The sequence below is a fragment of the Schistosoma mansoni genome, chromosome 7, assembly GCF_000237925.1.
Source record: "Schistosoma mansoni strain Puerto Rico chromosome 7, complete genome".
Taxonomy (NCBI): Eukaryota; Metazoa; Platyhelminthes; class Trematoda; order Strigeidida; family Schistosomatidae; genus Schistosoma; species Schistosoma mansoni.
This window is the reverse complement of record NC_031501.1, coordinates 5584215-5605076: the sequence shown is the minus strand read 5'-3', so window position 1 is coordinate 5605076 and position 20862 is coordinate 5584215. Positions and strand designations below refer to the sequence as shown.

Below are 20862 nucleotides of genomic sequence, written 5' to 3'. Positions count from 1 at the left end.
GATTACATTTAAAATCGATCGTTAACCAAGTTTTGTTTAGCTAAACGAATTAACTTGTAACATATCTTAATTAGTTACATGAACCCTATAACCAGCGCTTGGTTGTAAAGTATGCAATAAGCATATTTGAAATTGTTGAAGTAGAAGTATCCGAATTGTAGGTTAAACAAAATCTTTTGCAATTCAGTTATTAGACATTATGAATATACTCTGAGAGCGTAACACATTATTGCTTAAAGAAATAGCATGCTACTAACAAGAAAATTCAGTAGTTTAATACAAATCTCTTATCAGTATCGAGGTTGTGGTGATTGTTGAGTTATAATTGAGATCATGAAACCATCAATGTTAGAAAACGATTGAAAACATGGAAGCACTGGAAGGCCGTTTCGTCCTATTATGGGACTACTCAGCAGCGCGCATCCACGACCTCGCGCGCGAGATTCCAACCTAGGACCTTCGGTTTCACACGTAGGCGTTTAACCCCTAGGCCGCTGATCCGGCATCCAACGGTGTTATTATCTAACTTCAACCAATCCACGATATTGCGCGACCATCTTTCTTTGTCATCCGTGGGCAACTGGCTCACACCCGATACAGTTGAACCCCACTGGTCATGTCTTATCGCTGAAACTTCAAGTATTCCCTCTCGAAGCTAGTCACTAGTGAGCACATGATAATTTTCTTTTAATTATGTTTAGATTATCTTTGTAATTCATTTAGCTCAATACAAATCCTAAAGTCCAACAGGACAACACAAAAGAGAAAGCAATATATAAGCGAAAAGTTTCATACCCCGGGAACTCTTTAGAGAAGAATATATCAACATTTGACCAACTGGTAGACAATCAACAAGCTCTAACCAACCCAATGACTCCAAATGTTCTTCGAAACTCTAAAATGATCAGTGGCACTGTCAATTCAGCAATTCATAGTGAATATTCCACCGATAGTATATTTCAGTCTCAATTACCCCATAGTTCTGAAGATGATATCTTAACTCATGGACATTCACCAAAACCCAAGTTTATAGGTAAGACACATATTACAAAAACGTTTTTGAACAGAATGTTACATTTATTGATGATGAATCTATGAAGTTTTAGTAGCAAGGATTTTTATGGTTGTTTACACTTTCAGGTGATTATCATTTATCGATAATTTACTATCTTGTATATACTTCTTTGATTTTATTAAAGTCTGCTTTATTCAAAGTTGTATATGATTATTGTTTTAAACGACGGTAAAAGTTGACCATTATCAATTAATACTGTCTCAGTAGAATGAAACTGAATACTGTACTTGATACTAGCAAATACAGAGGGAACGCAGAACATGGATGGAATTTAGAATAATATCGAAGCCTAACTGATAAGTCTTGCTAATTGAACGCTATACTCGGTTCCTAAGCTGTTCTCGTAATCCCCAAGATAAATCTACTCAGCAACTTGAACACGAGAGAAAAGGCGCAAAATATGCGAAAAGCACTTTAATCCAAATGTTCATTTATGTACAGGAAATATAGGGTTTTGACAGTATTTTAGAAGTCCTTGGGATTTCCTGAAAATTCTGGAATGCTACTAAACATTGTAGCAGTCTAGTAATAAGACAATCAGAAACTCTACATGTGACTTTTCACTTTCGTGATGTTTCTAGCAAAACTTTTAGTCAAACGCTGATTGGACAAAATGCTTCTTATTGTTTCCTGAGCCTTTCTTGTCTCTTGCGAGAAGTTTTCTGGATCACCCCAAGCACTAGCACTAAGTGCTGAAGTTCCCCATTACAATATACTTTTTCTTAAGTCTAATCACACAAAGGTAACTTAAGTATATTTGGAATGAAGCACACTTCTTTCGATTTGGAATTCATCACCTGGACGTACCCGTAACCCGATGTTCATAACCCCACTATGAGCCGAGCAAGTTTAAATGACGACTATTAAAAAGAACGATAAATATGTCCGAAATTCCACTGCTAGCCAAAACCTGAATGTACTAAAACATATGACAAACCTCGTGGCGAAACAACCCATTCAGGGTGTACATATGGCAATAGAGACTGATCATTTGAAGTTGTAAATAAAAGTACACCATTATCAGTACGTTTATGTTTTATGAAAACATATATAATCAGGAAATAATTGTACTTTAAGTTGGGTTTACACATAATGGAAATAATCTTTAAGTGAAGAACTCTAATAGGGGTTTAATGCAGATTTCTGGTAGTACATTCAAGCATTATTGAAGAATTAGAAAAACTACCAACAATTTTTTAAAAATCTTTTTAATAATACTTTGAAGCGACTCATGTTCTTATTTGTAATGAATGAAATGAATGAACGTTAGTAATATATATCGGAATGGAGAAAATTATGGATAATCCATAAGAAATAATATATGATGCCATGAATGGATCAGTGTTGGACTACCATTGAAAACCTGAAAATACCAGATGGCTGTTTCATCCTATTATGGGAGGGACTCCTCAACAGTGCACATCTATGATCCCACATGCAGGGCTCGAACCTAGAACCTTCAGTCTCGCGCGCAAACTCTTAACCTCCAGACCACTGAACCGACATCCAACGGTGTTAATGTCTAACTTCAACCATTCCTGGGTTCGAGTCCTGTGTGAAAGATCGCGGATGAGCACTGCTGAGGAGTACCATACTATTGAATTGAATAAAATATTTTCTTTCACTCTTCATACATTATACTGATCTACATGATATAAACTTTTGTTTGATTGATTTTTATTCATTGAAGGTTGGCAAAAATCTAGTACAATCGAACGAATAAATAGTTCAAGTGTTCAATACCTCCTAGATTCTCCTCGACTTAATAATAACAATAATACTGCTAAATCAACTAATATTACACATAAATTTAAAATTTCAACAAATGATAATATTGGCAAAAATGAATTAAATAATTTACATCAAGATGGGGATTTATCAGCTCCTAGTGTTGAACGAAGGAGATTACCAACACCTATTCGTGGAGATTTATCAGCATGGAATGTGAAAAAGTATTTGCATAAAATTCCTCGTAAGCGATATATATATATATATATATATATGAGCAGAAAAAAAATTTGTGACACGACGATGTACAGAAAACATATGGCAGCAATCCAGTTTTGAAAATACTATTTAAACGACTACATGAAAATTATATATTAACCTGTAATCTGATCTACCAAGATTACGTAACAAAGTGTGATTACATTGAATATTTCAACATAAAAATATTTGAGCCACATCTGTAGTATAGACACACTATTTGGATTTCAAAAGCGTAGAAGGTCTTGTCATATTGCAGCCTTTCCATAGGTTGATAAACTTCAATGAATAACCATTATTCACCAATGTTTCAGTTAAGAGTTCTATGTCCCCTTAATAGTGTTGTTAGTGCAAATATGATTAGTCTCATTGAACAACACCTTTATTAACCTACGTTTTAGCTGAAATGAAGAGTGACTATGAAAATTAAGATATTGCCCTATGTTGACTTTGTATATGTAGGTATATACGTTTTCTGTGGGGAAACCTATACAGCTGCTTTCTCTGACCTCATTGATTTGATAGGAAGGTATAGTATTACTATTGCTTCTTGTACACTTCAGCTAGTGAACGTCAACTCAATGGACTAAATGGAACACACTCTCCACGAGACGTGTACAATCATTGGGTGAAGCTCTGATAGATCAAAGGGTATAGAATCCTGAAGAGTCCCATACTTAAACAAAATAGATGTGCAGTACATTCTGGTTGTCTAACCAAATTCACATATCCAAATAACTTATCAATGAATTTTTAGAAATGCTAAAATATTGTCTTAGGGTTTTCAGACAAAGTAGACACCTTGATCTGGTCAGCTCATTGAAAAGACGAGAATAAGTTAAGCATTTATGAATAATGTAAATCAAATTTAGTGCACGATAAGACCCTCTATTCAAATTGACAGACAAAAATAACTTTTAATTATATTTATTTCTAAGAATTAAAATACTAAAGATGTGAAAAGGGTAGTTTGTTCAACAAACTGACTAGAGAACATATCAAACAGCGCAATATACCCATTAAGAAAATTCTATTTGATATGAATTTTTCAGTAAATTAATGATACAGTTGCTTTCGAGCACAGATTATCTTAGTAACTAGTCGTTTAGTCATAAACAAATTAAAACTTGGAACATATATGCATTATTCCAAGTTGTCATGCCACATCAACACAGCAAGATGAAAACAACGAGATGTACATCGAGTCAAAATAATACTGAGACCTTTAATAAGATTAGATTGTAATGTCAGTATTTTCAACTTTAACGAATGTCGAATGCCGAATATTCACAAATTTCATTATGTTTACCAATAAAGCAAATATATAATTAAACACAAAGAATCAAAGGCTTTATACGTAAAGTATCTAAGAGTATAATGAGTAATTATTTCCTTGAAAAAACATTAATTATACAATATTACTTTTCTGAAAAAAAATCACATTTTAGAGTTTACAAAACTCGCTTCAGAAAATGGTTATATCGAATTAGCTAACACCAGTTCTTCTCCAACCAATGATGAAGATTATACAAGTCGATTGTTGTATGGAACATCAAAAACTCAGCTACCTAGCCGACGATTTTTTAATACTAATTCATTGAATAATTCTATGACGGGATTTTTAACTCCTATTAACTGTTCATTTTTATCAACAACAACAACACAACAATCATCACCCGCGACAATGACAACACAACCATTATTATGTAATGAGAAACGTTTGACCGAAAAGTCACTATTGCGTCACAGACCAACACCACCAACACAACAACATCAACTAAAACCAGTACCCCCACTTCCACCAAAACCAAATCAAATCAATCTGCAAACATCTATTGAGGCAACACAAGAACATCTCAGTGCTGAAGATGAAGAGGTGTACAAATTTATGTCACGTTCGTTTGATGCTAATGAAGAGATGAATTTAGATTTTCAAGTAAGTCCCCGTCTAATATGAATTAATCAGTTTGTATTCTGTAAAATATCTTGAAAAAGAGGGAACTAAACATGGTTACTATTATTAACTGCTTTAGTTTATCCACGTATTTCTCAAAAATTCACATCAGTGTTATTGATGAATCTTGATAAAAATGAGACATGTATTACTTAACTTAAAATTGCCTTTTGTTCAAACATTATAATTCAAAAATAACAGATTTCGGAAACATAGTTTGTTTGCTAAATTTAGATTTTGGAAAACATTAGCGAGATACCATAACCAAAAGAGTCAGACTAATAATAACACTGAAATAAAAATCTGTTGATTTCTCAAGATTGAGTAAGTAGATGGACAAAGAGCTTGATGATTCCAAAGTTACTCACGTGTCAGTGTTTACTAGAAGAATTCGTCGATCATGTTTCTAGTGAATTAAAGCATATACTTCATTTAGGTAAATATAATCAGACAGGTTAATCTTCATCCAACAACTAGTCTCATGCTTTTTCAGAAAAATAATTGGAACAGATACTGTTTAAATAGATTAACTGAACAGTGATAAACAAACATGAATACAACATATTTTCCATTCACTTGAAATAACTCATAAATAACCCCATCACAGCAGGTGAACACCCCTCTAAACAACCTTTATGTTTTTCTAACTATGGAGAAAATTAATATGTTCAGTTTTCTATAGTATTAAATCTCAAGTATATTGTTAGATTTTTATTTAATCCAACTGATATTTTTAATCCCTTAGTGTTTTAGAGTGTTCTAATACTCACAACTATGATTCGGATCCTAAATTCGTTCTACCTACCATGATTGATGTAACCGAATAATATTAGTATCTCATATACTGAAATTATGTCTCAATGTCAAATATATCAACCTATACTTGGTTATAAAGTTATACTGGCTAATCAATAAAACATTTCCATTGAAATAGTTAATTCGCTACATCTAAAGGTTCAGTTAATTATTGTTCGTTAATGACAAAGCTAATTCAAAATTTAGCATATTTTCAAACAAACAATACGTGAAATATTTGATTCGTTTAGAAATCTTTTTAACATCCATCTACTACAGTTTAGATGTTTCTGCTCTGCTATATAAATTCCTAGTCATGCAGGTTTGAAATCAAGGTCTATAGGTCTTCTAAGAGAAATATCACAAGTTGGTCGACTTCTAGTGACGTGTAATTGTCTTTTCATTAGTGAACTTACGATGTTATTATCTTTAAGTGGACAGACATTTTCTCTCCGTATATGATATCACTGCATTATGAAAACAAGCTCCAAATCAAGTAATACTTATATACAAACAATTTTACTGATAGTAACCAGCGAAATTTTATCTGAAATTACATTTCCTGAAAATCTAAAGAAAACCCATGATCTGTAGAGTCTAGCGAATTGGAACTGATCACCAATACTAATCGACGAAATTCTATCACGAATTAGCCTATACCGAATAATGTATACTGTTAGATTGATTTCATTTCCGGTAGGAAGGTTAGTGTGCTTGACTTTGTGCACGACGTGCATTGATGAGAGGATTTTTTGAGAATTTTTTATTGAATATTACCTCGTTATTGTGAGTTATCTCTCTTCCGTTTGACAGTCTTTTCTGTTTGCTTCAATTTTGACTTATCAATAGCCATGAATTATAAAACAGACGCATAATTAGAAAAAAATATTTATTTTTGGTTTTATACACCTTGTAAACAGCCTTTAAATCGAAATTTGACCGATTCTAAACAAAGACCTCTACCACCGCCATATTATGTCAATATAAATGATACAAATAATGAAAAATTATTAAATCAAAGAAAGATATTTCCACATAAGATATCAAGGACAATGAATAATAAAACTAGTCAATTAATAAAACAAACTATAACACAGAATCATGACTCGCATATACTCACTGGAGGATCATTAACATCATTAAATGATACAACTAAAGAAGGAGAAAAAGAAAGAGAAGAAGAAGAAGAAAGTACCAATCGATTATTGAATCCATCAACAAAAATTAGAAAATCATTAAATTCAATTGATAAAATAAAAAATCAAATGGAAGTAAACCAAGTAAGATGTCTGTTTGTTTTTATTTCAAAAACGTATATATCATTATAGTGTTTTTCAGGGGATACCAACTATAAACTAATTTGAAACCTTCTATGCATGATATTATTATTACTAATTCAGTGAACTAATTAGTTGGGCAGAATTTAATCCAGTGAGTTTTAATTGACTTGAACATAAAGGAATTGAGAAGTGATTGAAGTTGATGACGTGTAAGTGTTTCAGCACTTAAATGTACACCAATACTATTTGGTCGAATTTAATCTCGTTTATTGGAATAATCGAAATGTGTAGTGGATTACTTCCAGTGTGCATAAATTCTTATTTTGTGTTTAATAAATAGGCTTACTGATAAATAAGTAGAGTAGTTGCAGATCCACTGATGAGTTTTCTGAAAGCAGGTTAATTCATGAAGTTAGAGAATGGGAATGCCTATTATTTAATTACAAAAAACTCAGTTTGTATTGACACTATATAGATGTCAGTCAAACGATATGCTAATGAAACAGGTGGTAACATGCTACATATAGTTAATATGTGTAAAAATAACTGATGCTTTCATACTTTCTATAAGCGCACGATTTATTAGAGACGCATAAGTCTATAAAACGCTCAGTTTATCAGAAATTGAAATGAATCAAATGCCGTAGTACGAAGTGTCGAGGAGCTGATATTGAAAAGCATTAACCGAATCCAGAAACAGATAAACACCCATTTATCTATACATCTATATATTTTTATTTTTATTTTTAAACTTGATAATTGATATGTGATAAGAGTTTGCTGTGTTTACAAAATCCTTCTTTGTGACCTATGGCTCCATATTTTGCACATTTGTGATTGTTAAATGGAGAGATACAATAGAAACTCCTTACTCAGCAGTTCTAGAAACTAATGAGAGACTTTAGAAAACGATGTATATTAGAATTTTGAACATTAGACATACGATTTGAGCAGAGAAGTCTTTGCTAATCATGATTTGAAACATTAAGATTAATGATACGATCCCAAAACGAAAACTAGCGAGAACCAAATGAAGCATGATCTGTTGTGAAAGTAGACGTATGATTAGTATTTGGACATTCCATAATACTATTCGAGCAAGACATTTTCAGCGAGTCAAATGAACTATCATTTATAGAGCTAAAAATATGACTTGAAAGATCAATAGTTGGACATTCAATCATCTTAGTGTCAATTTTTAGTATAATAATACATCTATACTCGTTATTAAAATCTGTCAGTGTTAGATTGGGATTTTGTTTTATTCTGATTAAGATTCTAGTACACATTGCATAATGACCGACGTAGGGTATGAAACAAACTCATCTGGTTTATTAGCAGTCTTAAAACAGGTATATCGCAAAATAAATAACGTTTGAATAGTAAAACCGTCGGTTGTTTTTCGTAAAATAACATAGAAAACAAACAAAATACAAACTGTAATAGCTTCATATCCTCTATATTAGAGGCATAATTTAATCAAGACTATAATACATTTAACTAGCCGAATGTACTGAAAACATTTTCCATGTAGATCCATTTAAGACAGAATGAACTCTAAAGTCGAATGGTTGGATTAATACTCCTAGAGAAAATTCGATAAAAACCATTGGTATGAGATAGCAATTGTTACGACGATAGCTAATTGTTTCATCTTTCTTAATTAATGTATATGCATAAAATCAACTACTCGATTAAATAAAAAGCTTTACAGGAGCTATGGAGACAAGTGTAGTGACAGTGTGAACGTTTGTCAAAATTACGAACAATAAACCTTTTAAATTCATTTAGTATTGTTTATTTGAATCTTCCCATCGATGTGTTAGGACTGCAACTGGTCAGTCTCTAATTGGCATATGTGCATACTGTGCGTATTGCCTCGATATTGCCTTAATTCACAAGCATCAAACTTCACTCCAATGCACAAGCAAGTGGCTGTCAGGACTCAGTGGCCGAGTGGATAACGCGATGGCGTTTGAAGCGAAAGCTACTGGGTTGGAGTCCCAGAGTGAACATCAACTCTGAGATGCAGGTACATCCAGCTGACGAGTCCCAAATAGGACGAAACGCGCGTCCTGGATTCCACTGCTAACCACTATCCATCTTTGCTTACCAATAAACCTTTTAACCTGAATGATATCGAAATGTTGATAATGTGGTATATCGTAAATATTAAGTAATATACCCTAATAGAATTATACATAAATCTTTTAAATATCTTGTTGGAATACATCAAATTAATCTGGCATTACTTACAAGAAAAACATAATTTACAGCTTAGAGATCCACTCTGGACTAGTTTCCTTATTTTCTTTAACATTCCACATTTACAATATATCATTGCCTTTCATTTAATTTTTTTTCTTTGGTATGTCAATGCTTCACAATTGGTTTCATGTTAACAAAATCACCAGCCTTTAATTACTTAAATATTTTAAATAAAATTTAACTCATACGTAGAGGTTATTGAGAATTTGATCGAAGGAAAAATCAAACTAATCCGCTAAAATAAACTAAGTTTGCTTTTTAAATGAATCTTCTCTTAGTGAACTGGTTAAACTAGTACTCTGTAAAAACATTTTACCGAAATATGTATTTATGAGTGTATTAATGGTCAAAATAACTGATTTACATGTAAAAATTACACATCGAATAACAATACCACTGTATTGAGAGAGGTGAAACGAACTGAAAATATTTGTTTGACAATCTATCATATATGATGATGTGATCGATTCATGTCATCTCTGTTATGACTGGAAGTGAAGTTTGGTACGATGAGAAGAATTCAGAAAGATCATTATTTACTTACTTACATACTTACGCCTGTTAAACCTCGTGGAGGAGCATAGGCCGCACACCAGCATTCTCCATCCAACCCTGTACTGGGCAACCCTTTCCAGTTAACATCCATCCTTCTCATATCTGCTTCTATTTCCCGACGTAATGTGTTCTTTGGCCTTCCTCTTTTCCGCTTCCCTTCAGGATTCCAAGTTAGGGATTGTCTTGTAATGCACATTGGTGATTTCCTTAATGTATGTTCTATCCACTTCCAACGTCTTTTCCTAATTTCCTCTTCAGCTGGAAGTTGGTTTGTCCTCTCCCATAGAAGGCTGTTGCTGATAGTATCCGGCCAGTGAATGTTGAGTATTTTGCGTAGACAACTGTTTATAAATACTTGTACCTTCTTGATGATGGATGAAGTAGTTCTCCACGCTTCAGCTTCGCATAGTAGGACTGTCTTGACGTTCGTATTGAAGATTCTCGCTTTGAAGTTAGTTGATAGTTGTTTTAAGTTCCATATGTTCTTCAATTGTAGAAATGCTGCCCTTGCTTTGCCAATCCCCGCCTTTACATTTGCATCCGATCCTCCTTGTTTATCAATGATGCTTCCCAGAACTATCGGTAATTATCTGATGGTCATCTAATGATATTTTGTTTCACCTTAAAAATAAACACGAGTTATTTCGTAAATGTTTAAAACGGATTACATATAAATGCAAACATTGATGATATTCAGAACAGAACTGAAATGTGTTTCTTTTTTAATTTTATTCTAAAAACTAGGCTCATAAAATTAAACGATATATCAAACAAAAGTCAGACTACTCATTTAATCTAAGAGATTACTTACAAACTCTTCATCATCCAATTAATGAGTTAGCTATAGAAACATCCGATACAACTGTATCGCCTGAACAACACGGGGGAATATGCCTTACAAGTTTACTTGGTAATTGGCTTACATCAAGAACTACTCGAGCACAAAAAACATCAACAGTTAACGAATCATTGGATTATTTCCAATGCAAGATTATTCTAACCAGTAGAATATGCGGTGGTTATCTATGGATTATGAAAAAGCCAAGTCGTCAACGAAATAATAGTAATATATGGGATTCAATAATGCGTCGAGTACATGATACATCGTCTAATCAAATAACTAATACAGATAATGAAAAGCATAACAAACGAATCATAATACGTAGTTCAAACAATGCAAGATGGTGTCGTAAATGGTTGTCATGTGATATGTTAGAACAAAAGATATTCATATGCGAAAGAAAAGGATGTGGACGAATTGAATGTAAGATTTTAACATTCATTATTCAATTTAGAAATAATTTGCTTTGAAATTTATCTTACTTGTTAGTAGTGAGGTTTTAGTTTCTAAATAACTTCAGTATAACAGTTAATTGATTCAAACTTGTATTCTCAAGAAAAAACAACATCAAACAAATGAGCTTCCAATGGTTAATGTAAATATTTCACATGAAAAAGTAGCGAGATAAATCAAAGCTTTTATATATGGTGTAATCATTTAAAGTAATATGTTAAAATGGTATGCTAACTACGATCACTCGAAAGATAAGCACAAAATGAAAGGCTCTATGATAGGAGGCGTTTGAAGCACAAATCAACATTTTAGATCATTGATCAGTGAGATGGGAATTCTTTTATTCCCGAATTCGATATGTATAGCTATGTAATGAGAACGACTTCACTGAACAATTTATTCTGTTAGAGGGCCAATCAGCACAAACCATTCGATCACTTTTCACTGCAACTACAGATTGCTTAAAAATGTAAATAGTGATATTTATCCTAAATACAGATTTTTCGCAGTCATATTCTAGGCTTCACATTCTGATATTTAATGGATCAATGAGATTGAAGTTCTAGAGGTTGCAGCCATATTTGTTGTTGGTTCGCGTATTATCAAGAGAAGTCTGTTTGGATCATCCTATTTAAAATTTGCTCAGTCAAATAAACTAGCGACAATTCCAATATTATTATTAATTGACAAGATCAGTCGTACTATCAATACTGTGATGGCATTATATTCCTTTTTAATAAGAGGGATGAGTTCCCATGTAATAGGTTTAGTTATGAATTTTTTTACTTCACGTTCAAGAATACTCAACTTTCACTAAGTTGATTCTTTCTATAAGCTATTTTCATAGGCTTGATAACAAAAAAGTATATGTATACGTTTTCACTTCATCACAGTCTGCTAATAACATACAAATACTGCATTACTTTCAATCTGATATAAAGCAATAAGCCCCAAGTTCAGAATCCTCCTCCCATCTAGTCGGTATCACTACTTCTTAAACAACAAAAGTTATGATTTCAATTAGTTATTTGTATTCCCAAGATTTTATTCGATAACTTATACTATACTATTTCATTTATTAGGGTACAGAGATCTTTCAAGATTTGACGATAGTTGTCATCAGAAACAAATGTAACTCAAACAGAGACAATAGAGCACTGGACTGGTGCATCACTTGTTTTCCCGACCGTTGCTGTTACCTTGACGTGGTGGTCGGGCTTGTCTATCGTGATGAACCAATCGAGCTACACTGGCTGGAACAATCGTTCCTCAAGGTCCTACCATGCCAGACAGGTCGGTTGAAGAGCGGTAAGACTAAAAGCAGCAAACCCAAGGTCCGAAGACGAAGTCGTAGTGCCGAATGTACAGAGGTGTGAAGGTAGTAAGGTGTTTCCTTCAGACAACAAGCATAACAGCGATGCTGCCTTCCCACAAGGAGGGGTGGGGTTAGAAAAGGTCGACCCTAAAAATACATACCTCGTCTAATCCCACGGATATCCGTCTACGGCGGTAAGGTCCTTTGAAGAACGGAGTTAAAACATCAAAAATCCCCCACAAAAAAGCCGTGCGTGACCGGTCTCAAGCAGTTGTCCCTCGGGCACTGCGGTCACACTCCCAGGTCGTTAAGACCAACACTAATCCGACTTCCTTTTCAGGTACCTCTAGAAGAACCCTTCCACGGTGTGGCAGCCGGGAATTGATATTAACCCTCATACCCGTAACTGCACACGTAACTGCATCACTTCTTTTGGACTAGTGGGTGTGCACTTCTAAAGAATCTGAAACTAGAGTGAAAACAACTGTCCACTGATCCATAGATCTCTATTGGTTCTTGGTGTCAATTACTCTGATATCATTTCTCAATGTTGTAAAACATTATTTTATGTATTTAACAATGTTGTCACATATTTCCTCATTAATTTAGGTACGATAAACTTTTCGACAATTAAAGATATACATCAAAGTAGTACAGATCAATTATTAGATTGTCAAAAGTCTTGTTCATTATCGCCTAGAATATCTCAGAAAACTTCTTCAACATTACTAAACACAAATACTAGTAACAATAATACTGATAATAACAATCATCATCACGAGGTTAAAAGTTCTACTCAACAAGATAAACATACAACTATTTCGGATACTAATGAAGAACAAATAAAGAAAACAACCATAAACAATACAATGACAAAACAAACAAACTGTACAGAGAAAACAGAAACATTATTTTGTCTAGAGACTATACTACATACATATTTTTTAATGGCTCCATCCTCTGAATTGACCAGATTATGGATTGATGTTTTAAAACAAGGTAAGTTCACATATGTGTGTGTGTGTGGAAAATACCTAACGAATTTGTTATTGATAAGTTAACTTTAAATAAGCTTTTGTTTATTAGAAGTATGATTGAACTTGTTACCTGGAATATATCAGTACTTAAATTAATAACAGTATAAAACAGTAACAAGATTGTAAGGGATACTGTTATGTCTTTAGCTTATACGATTATCGCGTTGACTTATACGAACAAGCTAATGATGCATACACCAGTACGAGCAGCCTAAAGTTTCGATTGATCCTTTATCCGCCTAGCTCTGTCTGTTAAGTCTAGAACACTAATCTCAGCCTCCGCAATACGAATCATATATTTCAAACATACTTGGTTTATATACAAGTAAAATCAGACCACATCAGACCAGAAATAGAAAACAACATTTATACAAGATCAAGTCAAAAGTGACCGTGATTGTGAGAAACTGTTATTAATAAGTTGGAAATATCTTAAGAACATTAAATCGTATGATAATAGTCAATAGGTCAAATAAAACCTTATAATGAAGGATATATATATAATATGATCACATAATAGTTATACAATAAGAATATAGTATAATATTGGTCCATAAGTAATTGCTAGAGGATACCATTCGTCCGGATATAACAGATATATCGATTTTAAGAGAATCAACAGTACGACTTTTGTTGCCCGACCTTTGTTAATTGAATGAAAATAGGTTTGAATCTATCACCCATTATCCAGGTTTTCAATGGTGGTTTGTAATTTCAATGACATTATTTTATAGTTAGCCGTATGAATCAATCATCTATAGCCTTAAAATTAAAGCAATAAATTACTGAATAATCCACTTGATCTATCAAACATTCGGATCCCACTTCGATTTGAGTAGTCAAGAACCATCATCTGAAGTGTAGCACAAAATCAAGTGGAAGAACGTGTATTCTAGTTAGCGAGTGATATCAACTTACTTGAATGTTCACTTTGGGAACCAGATTAAAAGTCAAAATATCAGTCATTAGATTGTGCTTTTTTATATTACACGTCAAACCAACTTTATTGGGAATTTGAAGGTACTTTCATCGAAGACTAGGAGAAGTTGAAGAACCATTAAAAACCCAAATCCCCTTATTAAGTGTCTCATCCACATTTGGAATTTATTACTAGTGTGAACCCATAATGAGGCGACATATGTTCATATTCAGAAGGGGTTTTGTGGAGATTTCAGTATTTTCATAGTTGAAATCACGAAACTGATAGGTTCTGGGTTGGAATCTCGCGAGGCGGGATCGTGGATGAGCACTGCTGAGGAGTCTCACAATAGGACGAAATGGCCGTCCAGTGCTTCCAGGTTTTCCATGGTGGTCTAGCTTCAATTGACTCATGATTTCAACTATGAAAATATGTTCATATGTACAAATATAGTTTATGGCCAAAACAGAGAGAAGAACATCTAATGCTTTAAAATTTTCAACTTTACAATAGGAAAAAAACTGATATTGAAACAATAAATATATTGATAGAAAAAAAATTTTAAAAAAACATATTTCTAACGGCTATCCTATTTTTCAATGTTTTTTTTTTCTATTTTTTAAAACAAATGAAACAATCTTATTAGAATATTCCATAAACATCAATCGATCAACTGATGAATTTTTAAGTTTCTAAACACTCCTGGACCGAATAGTTGTTGTATATAAAAATATTCTGTGTATTGTCTTATTCGAAGAGAACTAGGCTATATATGATTAGATCGATTAACAATCAATGGAATTTGATCTTTTTCAGACCTATAAAAAGAGTAAAGAATAAAATAAATTCAAAAACATCGAATCTTTATTCAAACATTTCTTGTTGATCATAGTAATTGAGATAAATGGAAAATACTTCACATAATATTATAAATAAATGGTTCACCATTTAATTAGTCTTACTATGCTATCTAGCTAGATCATGTTTGCCGCGTGAATACTGAGCCAAGTAAGCTAGTGAAGGAATAAGTTATAGTTGATATTGAATGCTACGACCCAACCTACTAGAATTTTTAGCTATGAGGCTTAGAATTATTGTTACGCATTAAAAAGGAGTCTATCATTTCGAAGACGTAAATAACAGTCCAAACCTCCCTTCCACAGAAATGTTACAAATAATATCTTTTCTAACAGGAATATTATTAATGACTAGTATTCAAAGTCAAAATGCCCATTATCCATTAGTAGCTGAATCCTGTTTGTCACGTTGCGGCTTTAATGCCCCGGATAGTCCACTTAATACGATACTTTTTTGCTGCCAGTAAGACAAATACAAAGCCATATCACTCAGCATCTTCAAACACTGGTTTTGGATACTGTGCAAGCCATAACCGGGTCGTCCGCAGCTACCTATATGACTTACTCAAATTATCGAAAATTGAATGGATTGTTACCAAGTTTTGGTCTAAGCCGATACTAGCTTTCTTCCAACCTTATCTATTCACCACTGAGCGTCAAGATTTCTAATTCTGTGCTGAGATTCCGCTAGACACTAATCCACTACGGCTTGTGAGACTCTCAAGATTGATTTATTTAAACACATAAACACTGGTACAAGGAGGCATCAAATATATATGAGCCACACTTCGTCATTCGATTTGTGTGGGGGTTGAAATACTGTTTTACATCCCAAACTTCCAAGGTAGATGAATCGGTCGATTTGCTCAACTACTTCACTTTCTATGATCAATCCAGACCAATCTTGATGTAACACTTTGCATTCAGAGGAGGAGGGCAAGTTTCCTCTCAATTATGTTTAGAATGTTGCTCAAGGTAATCAGAAGACTTTGAATTTTGTCAGTCTTCATCAAGCAGGACAATCTGCGTATTTTTAGTTAACAAGTAAATCTTTTGGTAGGATATCAATCTCCGAAAAGTCAAAGGCCGGAATCATTATTTTTAAAACAATGCCAGTGACAGAGTTTAACAAAATTGAGAAAGTGGGTAACCTCAAAGAACAACACTTTCTTACCAGTTCTGGTGACGACCGGCCAAACGCTCTAGATCGACTGGCAATAGAGAACCTTCGTAGGGTTGATGAACTTATTAGATACCCCTTTTGATGGGAGATACTGCCGGGAAAACTTTCCTAACAGAGTCGAACGCTGCCAAAGTCAAAAAATACAAATACAGTCAGGAATAGGTAGAAATGCCTGTCCTTCATTACCAGAAGAAAAGTGGATGATCGATTAGCACATCTACATCTGAAACCAGACTATTCCTCCCTAATTTACGATTTACGAGCAATAGTTGAGTGGTTGATGATTATTGAAGCTAACAGTCTAGATATTGTATTATTCAAATTGATACCTATGTGGTTATATAAAGCTCTCTCCATTTTCTTACAAACTAGGACGATTAGCTATCAAGACCGGCCAGGTGAGATTACGTCCAGTTTCCTAATCTTATCTAGTATCTTGTCAATCTAACTGCTAAAACTGGGCCATCATCCTTAAAGATCTCCAGGTCCAATTTATCAGGGCTTCTGCCCTCTCGATCTTAGATAAGCTATAGCCGTTTTAATTTCATGGGGAGCCAGAAGGCTTTTGTTGATATCCCACTTAGGTTGTGTTGTAACAAACAGTGACTAGAGGGTGGATGTAGACTCGTTAAACTGTGTGTCGGTCCTTCACCTATCGCATTAACTGTTTGAGCTGAGATTAGATCACAGTCTCAACTTTTACAGATATGATCTCACTAACGAATGACTTTTTAATGCTTATTTTAATAATTCTAAAAGGCTATATACCAATGACAATTTCCGCTACTTTCTTCACCCATCACTGCTTACAATAATTGACTAGACTTTCTGTCGATCTATGATTAAGTCGTCATTGCTCCTCACTGTTTGGAACCTGGTTGGGTGTGTTTCCGAGCACCTATCAGTTCACAAAACACCAATGAAGCGTATCAGTGTTTCTTAACCTCTTAGTGTAAGTCACTAGAAGATATCGACGCTGGTCGCACAGCTGTTTGAATATCATGCCAGAATACTTTGGGGAGAACGTCACTTTCATGACTAAGACGTCCTCTAGTTGTTTCTGAAATATGCTCTTGACTTTCCCAATGATGAGCGGAACTCTAAGAGGACATATTGTAGTTTTCCTGTGCATAGTAAGATACAGGCAAACGTGTTCTCACACTGAAGCGTGATCAAAGTTTAAGCATATGTTTGAGAACTAGCGGAGTTCTTCTGTCGAGTCTCACCAGCGATGAGTGATGGCGATGTAAAATAATCTGGTCCGTTGTTAAGTTCAGATCGGAGGTCACCACGTCAGACAGTGTATTTATGTCTGGATACTTATGTATTGAGTTGATTCCAGCTAAAAATAAACGGTTGCTAAAACCTGTTAGCAGCAAACAATAGCCGTTCTGTTCGCTAATCTGGGACACCGTTAAACACACAAAAAATTTTTTTAGTTGTGTTTAGACCACCTATTTGTGCATTAAAATCACCCGCTATAATTACATTTGATCATTTTAGCTTTTCTAAGGAGATCGAAAAGCTTTTTGTGAAACCTTTTAAATGCAAACCAGAGTCAGTAGAAGCATGTGCAGTGATGATGACACAAGTCTTGTTTTTAAACCATTATCCTTCCGAATATAATATTTCTCATTATTGTTAATAATATTTCAACTTTTTCGCTATTTATTTCATTAATTTCATCTAGTTGTCCCGAAATTGTATGTCGACTCGGGCTAAGGCACACTTATGCTGAACTCTACCTCAATCATGACTCAGAAATTCTTCTAATAACCATTAGTTTGACAGTTTTAATTCCTCTAAATTTACTTCTGTTCAGGTGGACGAATAGTAACAGTAGTTCCCAAACAACTAAAATCTGTCACAAACCCGAGCAAATAAATACGTATAATTAATTAATTGGCATAAAAGGTGAATAATTGAAAAAAAGTACCAGAAAGAATGATACTATGATAGAAGAAAAAACAACAATTGATTTCCTCAGTTATACTTTGTTCTTATTTATTTTTTTCTTAATTTGACCATTACAGCAATGAGAATGGCTTTCAATTCTATTTCCATAAATAATGGCTAAAATTATCATCATGAACATTATAATCAGTTTAGAAGAAGAGGAATGAGAGGTAGGATAATCGAGGGATGAGAAAAAGCTGAACTCAGTCTCAAAGAATACTCAAATAATACTGTATAAACTTATGATACATTTTATAATTTTTTTTGATATTACTATTATTACTAATATTACTAAACTAGACAAAACTACCTTCACACTATAATGAATTAATGATAGTTAATTGTAAAAAGTAAAACGTTATTCGAATACTCCATTATATTGGTATTAGTTTATATTAATTTTATTTTATAAATCACCTTGATGATAGAAAAAGTTTTCTCTTTGCATACAATACAAATTGATTATTTCGTTGGTATTGTGCATGACAACTGACTGTGTGTTTGTGTGTAAAATAGAAAACATTCTGCATGAAATAACATATTTTACGTAGAAATCCTTAACAAACAGACAACAAAAGTGGGCTGAGAGGTGACATTTGTTCAGTAGGCTTTAGTTCTCAATGATTCTTTAATTTATGATAAAAATACTACTTATATGAATCAAGCTATAAATTATTTTAGTGAGTAAGATAATGCAGATCCATATTAATATCAGAAGGGGTTTTTTTGTGGAGATTTAGTATTTGCATAGTTGAAAGCATGAGTCAATTCAAGCTAGACCACCAAAGAGGAGTCCCACAATAGGACGAAACGGCCGTTCAGTGCTTCCAGGTTTTCCTTGATGGTCTAGCTCCAATTGACTCATGCTTTCAACTATGCAGATACATATTAACAGTGTGATTACTCAATCATTTACACAATAAGTTTACTTTAATAATATTGCTTATAATTAGACAGAGTAAACAGGATAGAGTTTGGATAATTGTTGAAACATACCTTACAATCAAATTTATATAGTGTTAAACATGCACAGTAAAGCATAATATAATAATAAATAAATGGTATGAGTTCATAACATGATTTGCTGATTTCAATAGAATATCTATTATTAATCTGAGTTTACTTTATAAAGCGCAATTTTCGAACAGCATCATATTAGGGAGATCATAATAATACGGCAGAGAATAATCAATTTATCGGTATGGGGATTTGTTGAGATTGTAGTATTTTCACAGTTTAATTCGCAAGTCGATCTAAGCTAGACCATCAGTGAAAACATGGAAGCACTAGACAGCCGTTTTGTCCTAGTATGGGACTCCTCAATGGCCTAGAGGTTAAGCGTTCGCATGCAAGACCGAAGGTTCTGGGTTTGAGTCCAGCATGTGGAATCGTGGATGCGCACTGCTGGGGATTCCCATGCTAGGACGAAACGACCGTTCAGTGCTTTCAGGTTTTCAATGATGGTCTAGCTTAGATCGACTAGTGAATTCATCTGTGAAAATAGTTATTTTTATTCAACTAAGCCTAAAGAAAAGATAGACGATCTTGATAAGTTAATGTAAGTAATAGCTGTTTTTGTTGATAGACATTTTAATTATAATGTAACAATTAACTAAAGAAAATTTAATTCTATGTTTTGTACAGCAACAATCATTATTTCTTTAATAATTAAGAGGTAAAACTGTCATTTTATAAACCTATTTGCAGTTTTCTTGGACTGTCTTATTAAAAAACCTACATTATAAAGTTAAGATATAAATGGCTATATGAAACCTAGGGACATCGAACTTTAAAATTAATTACTTCTACAACTTAGTGATTACATTTCGAAAAGTGATTAGCATATTCCGACTTGTCAGATGGATGTACCTGCATTCCAATGTTAATCTCCACAGAGACACTGAGTTCAGAGGAAATGGAAAACTGAAAGTGATACTATGTGCATAAATTACACTAAGGTAAACAAAGAATACATTTGAGAAGCTACAATTAATGCGTCTATATTTCCCTTTACAGCTCAAAAGCAGAAAACCTGACGGTATGTCCGGCGCTTTAACCAGGTTGGTTATTTATTTATTTAAACATAAATATTGGTACAAAGAAGCACCAGATATATATGCGCCACACAAATCTTATTCGATTTGCTTGAGGGCTGTGATACTGCCCAGGTGCCCAAACTGAAGCAGGTGGTTTTCTTAGGGGCCCACACCCCGAGCCTTTGACCGAAAGATCTGATCCACAAGGCAGTGGAGCATCGTGAGGAGATGCAGTCCCATAGTAGCCGGTGATCAACGATTGATTCGTACGCCATATGTTCCCTCAGGGTATTGGAGCCCCATGTGCACCATTGGTTGGAATGAGGGTTTTCCAACTCTCCTAGGGGACTCG

General features: G+C 33.8%; 1 protein-coding gene across 1 annotated transcript in view; it reads left to right on the top strand.

Annotated features, from left to right (window-relative positions):
* Smp_152890 (hypothetical protein) overlaps positions 1 to 18595 on the top strand; it is a gene marked incomplete at both ends in the record, with an annotated part of 56917 nt that extends 38322 nt beyond the window's left edge. The window contains 6 exons of the mRNA XM_018798689.1: positions 724 to 1033; positions 2766 to 3047; positions 4531 to 4997; positions 10658 to 11177; positions 13132 to 13521; positions 18552 to 18595. Of these exons, the coding sequence (XP_018653606.1) occupies positions 724 to 1033; positions 2766 to 3047; positions 4531 to 4997; positions 10658 to 11177; positions 13132 to 13521; positions 18552 to 18595 (2013 nt within the window). The remainder of the gene's footprint in view (positions 1 to 723; positions 1034 to 2765; positions 3048 to 4530; positions 4998 to 10657; positions 11178 to 13131; positions 13522 to 18551) is intronic.
* Positions 18596 to 20862: the final 2267 nt, after the last annotated feature.